The sequence below is a fragment of the Mobula birostris genome, chromosome 27 (assembly GCF_030028105.1).
Source record: "Mobula birostris isolate sMobBir1 chromosome 27, sMobBir1.hap1, whole genome shotgun sequence".
Taxonomy (NCBI): Eukaryota; Metazoa; Chordata; class Chondrichthyes; order Myliobatiformes; family Myliobatidae; genus Mobula; species Mobula birostris.
Window position 1 is genome coordinate 2,262,692 of NC_092396.1, and position 12,310 is coordinate 2,275,001.

At 47.4% G+C, this 12,310-nt stretch overlaps 1 protein-coding gene across 8 annotated transcripts in view; it reads right to left on the reverse strand.

Moving 5' to 3' along the window:
* Positions 1 to 12,310, reverse strand: part of LOC140188712 (polyhomeotic-like protein 2) — a 237,767-nt gene that overhangs the window by 23,892 nt on the left and 201,565 nt on the right. For 6 of the 8 annotated variants that reach the window (XR_011883363.1, XM_072245266.1, XM_072245263.1 and 3 more), the window contains 3 exons: positions 3,302 to 3,431; positions 1,753 to 1,870; positions 494 to 647 (listed from right to left, as the gene is read on the reverse strand). Coding sequence is in view for 7 of the 8 variants with exons in the window: in XM_072245266.1 (XP_072101367.1) it covers positions 494 to 647; positions 1,753 to 1,870; positions 3,302 to 3,431 (402 nt within the window). In the remaining variant the exon portion in view is untranslated. The remainder of the gene's footprint in view (positions 1 to 493; positions 648 to 1,752; positions 1,871 to 3,301; positions 3,432 to 12,310) is intronic. The other 2 variants (XM_072245262.1, XM_072245261.1) reach the window with 2 other exon arrangements.

The following is a 12,310-nucleotide window of genomic DNA, read 5'->3' on the forward strand; positions in this document are numbered from 1 at the left end:
GACCACTAGGCCCCCTTTGCTGAAGGGGCCAGTGCTGCCACAGCCTCGAGTCACTGGCCGAAAGATGGCCAGGAACGCCTCATACTCTGTTTGCGTAGCCTCCTAAGTGATGGAATGGTCAATTTCTTCTTCTGGTATTTTTTTTCCCTCCCCTTCCCTCTTCTTCTGTTCCTTGCTCTGCCCTTTTACCTCATCTTTTCACCTGCCTGTCACCTCTCCCTGATGTCCCTCCTCCTTCCCTTTCTCCCATGGTCCACTCTCTTCTCCGATCAGATCCCTTCTTCTCCAGCCCTTTTCCACTCATCACTTCCCAGATTCTTACAACCACTCGGCTTCACCCATCACCTGCTAGCTTGTCGTCCTTCCCCTCCCCCCACTTTCTTGTTCTGGCTTCTTCCTCCTTCCTCTCAGTCCTGGCCCAAGGCGTCAACTATGTTTTCCTCTCCACAGAAGCTGCCCTGTTCCTCCAGCATTTTGTGTGTGCTCCCCTCACCTTGAGCTGTTTCTTGGGCTGTTCGCTGTTACCCCCGGGCAGGCTGTTCTTCCGGGGGCCCCTTTTACCCAGCTTGCCGCTTTCTTTCTTCTGGAGGTACTTGCTCTTGTCAGGTTTGAACAGGCCCACTCGCTTACTGCAGCCGACATTGTACCTGGGGATCAAAGAAAAGGTCTGCTGTCACATCTTCTCGATGACCCACCCATTTTACCTGAAGAAACCCTCAGAGAGTGAGGGAAACGCTGGCTGGGTTGGATGACGTCTCCCAAGGTCTCCTTAAAGGTCGGTGGGTACAAGAGTGCGGGCTGAGGGTGTGCTGTGGTGTCCTACGTAACACTCGCTACGTAAGGCACCGCGGTTAGCGCGATGCTACTGCGGCTCGGGGCGTTTGGAGTTCAGAGTTCAATGCTGCCATCCTCTGTAAGAAAGTCTGTACATTGTTCCTGCACGCACACGGGTTTCTTCTGAACGCTTCGGTTTCCTCCCACAGTCCAAAGGTATACCAGTTTGTAGGTTAATTGGTCATCGTAAATTGTCTTGTAACTGGGCCAGGGTTAAAATCGGTGGGTTACTGGGTGACGCGGTTTGTTGAACTAGGAGGGCCTGTTCTGTGATGTATCTCTAAATAAATAAAATAACCACACACGATAATCAGTGAATCTGTGCATGGTTCCTATAGGAGCATTTGTAGAGAAATACAGCACAGGGACAGGCCATTCGGCCCATTGGGGGCCAGATTGACCATCACAGGCAGCATGTTAGCGTAATGCTATTTACAGCACCAGTGACTGGGGTTCAATTTGCACTGTGGTCTGTGAGGAGTCTGCACATTCTCCCCATAACCACATGGTTTTCCTCTGGGCGCTGTGTTCCCCCACAGTCCCAATACATTTGGGTAAGGGTTAGTGAGCTGTGGGCATGCAATGTTGGTGTTGCAAACATGGCAATGCTTGTGGGCATCATTCTGAGACTGTGTTGGCCGTTGGTGCAAATGACACATTTCACTGTATGTTCTGATGCCACGTAACCCACTGACCCACATGCCTCTGGGGTGTGGCACCCGGGGCAAACTCTCAGCAACAGGGAGAATGTGTAAGCTCCACACACAGACAGCGCAGGAGTTGGGGATTGAACGGGAATCACTGGCATTGTGAGTCAGCGTCTCTACTTGCCGCTCAGCTGTGTCAACCTCGGTGACTGAGCTTGTTAGAGCAGGCCCAATACTCCTCAGGCATTCTGGGTCTTGCTGAGGCTGTTACCTCTTGGCGCAGGCCATGGAGCAGAACCTCTTGGAGCCTTTGAACTTGTAGGCGTAGTCAAGCCTGCCACAGAACTCGCACTTCAGCTTAAGGGCATCTTCCTCCTTTTCCATTGAGTCTGGTGGAAAGCAAAGGGACAGAAAGGGTTAAGCAGTGGTGGAAAAGGGCCAGTAACATCTTGAAAGATTCCACCCACCTTACTCATAGACTGCTTGTCCCACTCCCATCAGGGAGGAGGCTACGTAACATCCACACCAGGACCACCAGACTCAAAAAAGCTACTTTCCCCAAGCAGTGAGGCTGATCAACACTTCCACCCACTAACCCACCCCTCCACACCCCCAACCACCACTACTTTATCATTTCCTGTCAGACACCTTATGTACAGACACTCCTGTGCCTAGCGTCACTTTATGGACATACAATCAATATATGTATGTAAGCTATCTTGTGTATTTATATTTAGTGTGTTTTTCTGCTGCATCAGATCCTGAGTAACAATTATTTTGTTTCTTTTATATTTGTGCATAGGAAATGACATTAAACAATTTTGAAACCATAGTCCAACCAGCCAGGTGCTGAAATATTGTCTCCTTTCCCATTGTCAATCCTAAACTGATGGTGGAGGAGAAGAAGCTGTTCCTGAATCACTGAGTGGGAGCCTTCAGGGGCCTGTCCCACCTCCCCAATGGTAGCAATGAGAAGAGGGCTTGTCCTGGGTGGTGAGGGTCTTAAATGTATGATGTCACCTTCTTGAGGCCCCGTGGATACTTGGATACCAAGACTGAGACTCTCTTCAGGTCCACGGGGCAAGTCAAAGGTCCAGTTTCTGTGATCCACAAGCCTGCTGGAGAGGGCCCGTCCTGGGGCTACAGGACCATGTGTGCGCTTTTTGGGAGAGAGGAACGGGGCAAGTTTCGCTGTTGTGTTCTGCTGAGCATCGTGGGCACGTTGTGTCGGCTCCAGAATGTGTGGCGACACTTGTGGGCTGCCCCCAGCACATCTTTGCGTGTGTTCGTTGTTAACACAAATGATACATTTCACTGTATGTTTCAATGTTCATGTGATAATCTAATAATAGTCAATCTGATCAACCGTTATAGTTAGCCCCCTTACTCACCCCCTCTATCTATTACCCCAGTCATTCTAAACAATTTAAATCACTATTTACAAAGCTGTTTACATTGTAAATACATGCTGGCATTTATGCATTGATGCACATTTTTATTCCAGGTCTGTCCCTTAACCGCTAACTTGATATTTTAATAATTCTTTATATTACATTTTTATATTTATTGTGTCTTTTATCTTATTGTGTATGTTTTTGTCTGCTTCACAGGATCTGGAGTAAAAATTATTTCACTCACTCTTACACTTAGATACTTGAAACAGCATTAAACAATCTGGAATTGCTGAATGATGTTTTTTGTTTATGTCACAGACCGACCAACGCACTACGGAAAATTCCCAACACATGGAAATGTGTATGGCAAAAAACAATCTGAATTTATCAATGGGGCCCAGGTCATGAGCAGACTGTGATACTCACCTTGCTGACTGAGGTCGTCCATCTCAGAGTCGGGCTGTTCCAGCTGTGCAGGTTTCTCGGCCGCAGGCACAGAGGCCGGCTGCTGCTTTTGTTTGGCCAGATTGTCGATTAGTAGGGAGGAGCGTCCCACCTACAATACCAGAGACAAGGACAATTCCATCCGTCTTACGCGAATTTTAGCTCTCAGATCCTTGACAGTGCCAAGCACCAGTCTGGGTTTTAAACTATCCCATGCGCTTCACTCTCTAGGCTTCACCAGAGGGGATCTCAAACTCAAGCCCAGGAGGTAATCAAATGAGGTTCCCCTCAGCATCTGCCTTGGATAACAAACCATAAGACATAGGGGCAGAATTAGGCCATTCAGTCTATCGAGTCATTCTATCATGACTGATTTATTATCCCCCAACCCCATTCTTCTCCCTTCCCCCTGTAACCTTTGACACCCTGACTAATCAAGAACCTATCAATCACTGGTTTAAATATATTCAATGACTTGGCCTCTGTGGCAATGAGTTCCACAGATTCAGCCCCCCCCGGCTAAAGACATTCTTCCTCATCTCTATTATAAATGGATGTACTTCTATTCTGAGGCTGTGCCCTCTGGTCCTAGACTCCTCCACTACAGGAAATGTCCTCTCTGCATCCACTCTATCTAGGCCTTTCAACATTGGATAGGTTTCAATGAGATCCTCCCTCATTCTTCTAAACTCCAGCGAGTACAGGACCAGAGCCATCAAATGCTCCTCATATGTTAACCCTTTCATTCCTGGGATCATTATTGTGACTCTCCTCTGGACACTCTCCAATGCCAGCACATCCTTTCTTATATAATCTACCTGCTTATTGATTGAGATGGGGAACTGACGCACTGGGGACATGGAGGTGCTGGTGGTTCTATATCGACCCAGAACTACCAGAGTTACTACCTCACCTAAAACTATTCCTCACTTGGTGAATGGATCCTTGCTAGAAAGATACTCAGGCTGTGACTGAGGGACTCAACTGGGCGCCGTGGTAACGTAGCGGTTAGCGAGAGGCTATTAGAGCTTGGGGTGCCAGAGTTTGGAGTTCAATTCAGACATCATCCTCAAGGAGTCAGTACATGCTCCCCATGAATATGTGGATTTCCTCCGGGTGCTCTGGTTTCCTCCCGCAGTCCAAAAACATACTGGTTAGTAGGTTAATTGGTCATTGTAAATTGTCCTGTGATTAGGCTAGGGTTAAATAAGTGGGTTGCTGGGTGGGACAGCTTGAAGGGCCTCTTCCATGCTGTATTTCCAAATAAATAAACAGTCTGCTCAAATACTAACTCCTGGGGACCAGAAGGCTTCTGTAATCAGCTCCGTGCCTCAGCAACCTCACAACACTTTGGACCCCTCCAGTCCTTGTCAGCAACACAAAACCTGTGCCTTCGCCTGGCTGGTCCTCCTGTCTGAACCTCTCTCTCTGTCCCCGCACCCCCAGCAAATTCTCTGCGGCTCGGTGATTGAGAGCCTGTAGTCACCTGCCCCCATCAGAAACATGGGAGATTCTGCAGATGCTGGAAATCCAGAGCAACACATGTAAAATGCTGGAGGAACTCAGCAGCTCAGGCAGCTCCTATGGAGGGGAATAAACAGTAGGCGTTCCAGGCCAAGACCCTTCAGCGGGACCTCGGCTTAGAATGTCAACTGTTTATTCTCCTCCATAGATGCTGCCTAACCTGCTGAGTTCCTCCAAGCTATTGAGTACATTGAAAACAATTAACACACAAATGGACAACCACCATCTCAAAATGTCTCCATGAACTCTCTGGTACTGACAGCCTTCAGAATAAAAATTCATCCTGTTGTAGTGGCCCCAAGCTCCCACCTGTTCTGCATCCAACTCTGAACATTATAACACAGTACAGGCTCTTCACACCACAATGCTGTGCTGACCTTTTAACCTACTCCAAGTCAGTCTAACCCTTCCCTCCTATATAACCCTCCATTTTTCTATCATCCATGTGCCTCTCTTAAAAGCCCCTAAGGTATCTGGCTTTATCTCACTCATCACTACGTAAGAAAAATCCACCCGACATCTCCCTATGCTTTCCTCCAATCATCTTAATACATGTCCTCTCATATGAGCAATTTCCATCCTGTGAAAAAGTCTCTGGCTGTCCACTTGATCCATGCCTCTTATCATCTTGTACACCCCTATCAAGTCATTTCGCATCCTTCTTCACTCCAAGGTGATCGAATGGCATGCTGTTATCTCATTCATTACACCTTCCCCAGTGACCGTAAAACCATGACATGAGAGCAGAATTAGGCCATTCAAACCATCAAGTCTGCTCTGCCATTCCAATGTGGCTGATTTGTTAACCCTTTCAACCCCATTCTCCTGTCTTCTCCCTGTAACCTTTGACACCCTGACTAATCAAGAACCTATCAACCTCCATTTTAAATATATCGAATGACTTGGGCTCCACAGACATCTGTGGTAAAGAATTCCACAGATTTACCGCCCTCTGGCTAAAGAAATTCCTCATCTCTGTTCTAAATGGACATCCCTCCATTCTGAGGCTGGGCCCTCTGGTCTTAAGCTCCACCACTATCAGAACCTTTCTCTCCACATCTACTCTGTCCAGGCCTTTCAAATAGGTTTCATCAGTTTCATCAAGTGGTTCCCCTCTTCCTGGAGGAGATCAGAAGGGCACGCGCAGCATGCAAGGCTCAAGGCATTTCGGTTGTGTGTTGCAGGTTGCGGTCAGGAACTGCACCCACACTGATAATCCCACGGGTCCCAAGCAACGGCATTAAGAGGCATTTTCATGAGTCACATTGTGCAGGCAAGGCTGGCTGAAGCATGCAGGTGGACCTTATTGCAGGTTAAACAGTGACACAGACAGGAGGGGTGCAGCAGCAGAGAATGGATGCCAGGAGACAGGACACTGCCACGGTACATCGTTTTAAAAAAAAATCAGCGACATGACACAGTATCGTAAAGTAGAAAAGCGAATCACTCACAAAAATTGCCCATTGGAGAGAGCGTCGATAGAGAAGGTTGTGGAAATCATTCAAACGTGATGAGAAGAGAGGTACAGACACAAAAATGTCATTGCCAATTAGTGCAAAAATCTCCCCACAAAATATTGCTTGCTTTGACTCCCCCCCATCCACCCCACCACCCCAGTGACACGCGCAGACATGTACACCACACGCAAAACGCTTTTGTCACCTACTGTGAGAGATGGCAGATTTGACACTGACAATGAAGCCGCCAGCTCAGTACTTTCACATGGCGCCCAACTTCACCTATCATCGCCCCCTCGCCCCAGTGCCCTTCTACCTTCCCTTTCTCCCATGATCCACTCTCCTCTCCTAATAGATTCCTTCTTCTCCAGCCCTTTTACCTTTTCCACTTATCACTTCCCAGCTTCTTACTTCACCCCTCCTCCCACCCACCTGGTCTCACCTGTCATCTTCCAGCTTGCCCTCCTTCCCCTCCTCCCAACTTCTTATTCTGACCTATCCCCCTTTCCTTTCCAGTCCTGATGAAGGCCCAAAACGTCGACTGTTCATTCATTTCCATAGATGCTGCCTGACTGCTGAGCTCCTCCCGCGTTTTGTGTGTGTTGCACTGGATTTCCAGCCTCTGCAGAATTAGTATGTTTTCCTTATTCAGTTTTTGGAGTGAGGGGGGGTGGCATTCATTGCAAATCCCCCACTGCCCTGGAGAAGGTGGTGATGAGCTGCCTCAAACGGCTGCAGTAACACTGGGGTGGGGTCACAGTCCAGTACACAGAGAAGCAAGACCCACAACACATTGCGGTGGGTTTGGGACTCACAGAGCAGCTGGGTTAAGGACCTTCATCCCCTGACCTCAGAACCTTGTGAACCAGGGAATTTAAATCACACGTCAGAAACATTATCAGTTCTTTCTAACAATCTATGGGTCTTGGGGCCCAAGTTCCTAGCTCTCTGAAAGAGGCTACAAAGGTTGACAAGGTTATGGAATAAAGTCGGGAAGTTATGTTGCAGCTTTATAAAACTCTAGTTAGGCCACATCTGGAGTATTGCGTACAATTCCAGTCACCCTGTTATAGGAAGGATGTCAAGGCTTTGGAGAGGGTGTATTAGAGGTTTACCAGGATTAGAAAGCATGTGCTATAATGAGAGGTTGAACAAACTTCGGTGTTTTATCTGGAGCGGTGAAGGCTGAGGGGAGATCTGATAGAGGTTTAAGGTTATGAGAGGCATAGAATCAGACTCAGATTTAATATCACTGGCAAATGTCGAGACACTTGTTATGCGGCAACTGTACACTGCAATACATAACAAAACTGTAAATTAGTTATGTGTCTATATTAAAAAGTTAAACAAGTAGTACAAAAAGAGCAGAAATAAGTAGTGAGGCAGTGTTCATGGATTCATTGTCCATTCAGAAGTCTGATGGCAGAGGGGAAGAAGCTGTTCCTGAAACATTGAGTGTGAGCCCTCAGGCTCCTCTACGTTCTCTCTGATGGTAGCAATGAGACAAGGGCATGTCCTGGGCCATGGGGGTCCTCAATGATGGATGCTGCCTTCTTGAGGCATCGCCTTTTGAAGGCACCCTTGATGCTCGGGAGGCTTGAGACCATGATGGAGCTGGCTGAGTTTACAACTTTTTGCAGCTCTCTCCAGTCAGAGTGCTTCCCCACGGAACCACAGCAGACACACGGTAACAATGAGAAAAGGGCATGTCTGGCTGAAAGGGGCTCTTAATGATGGATGCTGCCTTTTTGAGGCATCGCTCCTTGAAGATGTCCTGGATGCTGGGGAGCCGAGCGCCAGTGAGTTTACAGCTCCTGCAGTGTGCGGTACCCCACACGGGACGGTAATGCAGCCAGTCAAAGTGCTCTCCAAGATACATCAGCAGCAATTTGTGACAGATTCCTAATGAAATAAAGTCATTGTCATTCGTGCCTTCTGTACAAATGTGTATTGATCTATTGGGCCCATAATAGATCCTGAGATGCTATTGCCCAGGAGCTTGAAATTACTCACCCTTTCAACTTCTGATCTCCCGATAAGCACTGTTGCGTGTTTCCCCGGCTTACCCTTTCTGAAGCCCACAATTAATTCTTTGGTCTGACTAACACTGAGTGCAAGGTTTTAGCTGCCACACCATTCAAACAGCTGATACATCTCCCTCCTGTACACCCTCACTTCACCATTTGAAATCCTGCCAGCAATGGTTCTGCTGTCGGCAAATATGAACATTTGAGATGTGTGTCGAGAGCAGAGCAGTGGGCTAAGCACACATCCTTGAGGTGTGCCAGTGTTGATCATCAGCAAGGTGGAGATATTATTTCCGATCCACACAAACTGTGGTCTTCATGTGAGGAAGTCGAGGATCCAGCTGCAGAAGGAAATATAGAGGCCCAGGCTGTGTAGCTTTTTGATCAGAACTAGGAATGATTGTGTTAAACCGTACCTACATCAGGCTGCTGTAGTCAATAGACAGCAACCCGATGTATTTATAGGTATTGTCCAGGTGATCCAAGGTACCTTGAAGAGCCAATGGGATGGCATCTGCTGCAGTCCCATTGTGGCGACAGACAGATTGCAGTGGGTCCAGGTCCTTGCTCAGACAGGAGTTGATTATTATCCATAACCAACCTCTTAAAGCACTTCATCACCGTAGATCTGAATGCTGTTGTTTGTTCACGAAAATGATTCCAGGGCTGAATGGCTTGTCATATGAAGAGCATTTTGATGGCTCTGGGCCTGTGCTCACTGAAATTCAGAAGAATGAGGGGTGACTTCACTGAAACCTATCAAATGGTGAAAGGCCTTGTTAGAGTGGATGTGGAAAGGATGTTTCCTACGGTGGGAGAGTCTAAGATCAGAGGACACAGCCTCAGAATAGAGGGGTGTCCATTTAGAATCGAGATGAGGAGGAATTGATTTAGCCAGAGGGTGGTGAATTTGTAGAATTCATTGCTACAGATGGCCACGGAGGCCAAATCATTGGGTATATTTAAAGTGGAGCCTAATAGATTCTTGATTAGTACAGGTGCCAAAGGTACAGGGACAAGGCAGGAAGATAATGGGGTTGAGAGGGATAATAAGTCAGCCATGATCAAATGGTGGAACAGACTCGATGTGCTGAATGGCTTAATTCTGTTCCTGTCTTATGCAAATGAGCAGGGCAGGTTTTGTTGTTTTTTTAAAACAGAGAGAGTGGTGCATGCCTCAAATGTGCTGCCAGGGGTAGGCACGTGAGTGTACAGAGAACTACAGGAGCATGGACACTGTGTAGGTAGAAGGGATTATAAACACAAGAGATTCTGCAGATGCTGAAAATCTTGAGCAACACACACACACACACACACACACACACACACACACACAATGCGAGAGGAACTCTGCAAATCAGGAAGCACCTATGGTGGGAATAAATAGTTGAAAAAAGGGTTAGTTGGATTCGAATTACTTGTTTAATTGGTCTGGCAAATCATTGTGGGCCGAAGGGCCTGTTCTTGTGCTGTACTGTTTGATGTTTTGAGTTGCACAACTGTCATGGGGCTCGTCAGCTGATCTCAAAGCTCCGCTGCCTTACGGCTATGCCCACTCACGGGGATGTCTTTGGGAGTAGACCCCAAGCAGAAGTCCAGAGCTGGAGTCCCTAAGGCACTATGTTGAGTTAACGCTGACTGGCAGCTGCTGCGATGACACTGGTGCCAAACTGTTTCAGTCTCTGCCATTTCTTTGGATTTGTCAGCTGTGTGGAGAGGTGCGAGCCTGCTGCATGAGCAACAGCCTGCTCTTCGCGTCGTACTGCCCAGGCTCACGTATCGACTGACGGTGCTGCACCAACAACGCAGACAGCTAGGGTGTAACATCTACGGTCAATCAGACCAATAGAGGCCTCTGTGATGGGATTTAATATCTGGTCTCCGGATTGTCAGACAAGGAAACTGAGATTAATAACCCCAGAATTCCACTATATCCCACTGGTTTCCTGTCCTGAGTGCTGGTGAGGAATGCCAGGGAGATTACTGCCCGTATACCTGGTATAAGCACTACAGTACCAAGATGGAGTGACTGCCTCCTTCAGCTAGGTGTGGACAATAGACCTTTGTCTCTCTCCTGCCCCCCTCGCCCTCGGTTGGGGAGCTTGTTGTAGCAGGTGTCATGGGTTTTCTGGGAAGGATTGGGTGGAGAGGTGGGGTTTGGGAAGAAGATTCCTACAGGCAGAGATCCCACAGGAACCACCATCCGACAATCTCTTTGACTCCCTACCATCAAACTGGAGGTAGAGTAGTACTAGGGCAAGAACTGTTAGGATGGGAAAAAGCTTCTTCTCCCAGACCGTGAGACTACTGAACTCACTGCCCCCACGCACGCATTTCGTCACGTATGAAGCACAAGTAGTATTATACTGTTTACTTTTTAAATTTCTAACGTAAATACACCTTATTGTTTGTTAATTTATTTGTGGTAGCATTACTTTGTGTTGTGTGTCTGAGTTATACACACTGTGTTGTGCACCTTGGTCCAGAGGAACATTGTTTTGTTTGGTGGTAGACTGTGCAAAAGTCATACATACAGCCAGGGTATCCAAGAGCTTTGCACAGGACTGTAGTGATTTTATGTATTACACTGTACAGCTGCCACACTAAAATAAAACAAATTTCATGACATATGTGAGTGATGATAAACCTGATTCTGATATGGGTCTCTGTTGTGGACTGAGAATGGGAAGGGGGCAGGGAGAGGGGAATCATGGTTGGGAAAAGGGGAAGGGAAAGGCAGGGAGCAGGAAGCACCAGAGAGACATTTGGTAATGAACACAAACCAATTATTTCTAATCAAATGACCTTGCCTGGTGTCTCAGGGCCGGATATGTTTGCACCACTGGCACCCCTGCCCATGGCACCCCTTCTCTGCCACCTGTCCCACACCCCTCTCATGCCACCCCACCCTCACCGTTCCCAACATCCTTTGTCTCTGCCAGGTTTACAAAGGCGCTCTCTGCTCCACGTTGACAAATATAGTACTATGCAAAAGTCTATGCACCCTAGCTGTATGTATGTGTCCAGGACTTTGCACAGTACTCTACACCTGCACGGTTGAATGACAATAAACTGAACTTGAACTTTTCCCCTATTCCCTCACCTACTGCTCCTTCCTGGAACCTGGTGAGGGTTCCTTTAAATATTTGGATGTGGATGTTGGGCAGGACGGTGGGGAAAGCCTCTGCAGAACAGCTTCAGAGACCCGGGTTTGATCCTGGACTCTGGCACTGTCTGTGAGCAGTTTTCATGCTCTCGCTGTGACCAGGAAGTTATAGGCTGGCGTGCCTGACATCAGTAGTGGAGAAGTTATTGGAAGGTATTCTAAGGGACTGTATACATGAGTATTTGGATAGACAGAGGAACTGATAAGGGATGGTCAGCATGGGTTTGTGTGTGGTAGGTCATGTCTAACCAATCTTACAGCTCATTGAAGAAGTTACTCGCAAAGTTGAAGTGGATGTTGTCAAAGGCCGTGGATGTTGTCTACACGGACTTCAGCAAAGCATTTGACAAGGTCCTCCATGAGAGGTTGGTCAAGTAGGTCCAGTCACTTGACATTCAAGATGAGGTAATAAATTGGATTAAACATTGGCTTTGTGGGAGAAGCCAGAGAGTGGTGGTAGATGGTTGCCTCTCTGACTGGAGGCCTGTGTAGTGGAGTGCCGCAGAGATCGGTGCTGTATCTGTTGTTGTTTGTCATCTATATCAATGATCTAGATGTTAATGTGGTTAACTGGCTCAGCAAACTTGTGGATGACACCAAGACTGGGGGTGTGGTGGACTTCGAGAAAGATTATTAAAGTTTACAGCAAGATCAGGACCCGCTGGAAAAATGGGTTGAAGAATGGCAGAAGGAATTTAGTGCAGACAAATGCAAGGCAGGTCCAACCAGGGTGGATCTTGTACAGTGAATGGTATGGCACTGAGGAATGTGTTAGAACAAAAGGATCTGAGAATACAAGTCTATAATTTATTGAAAG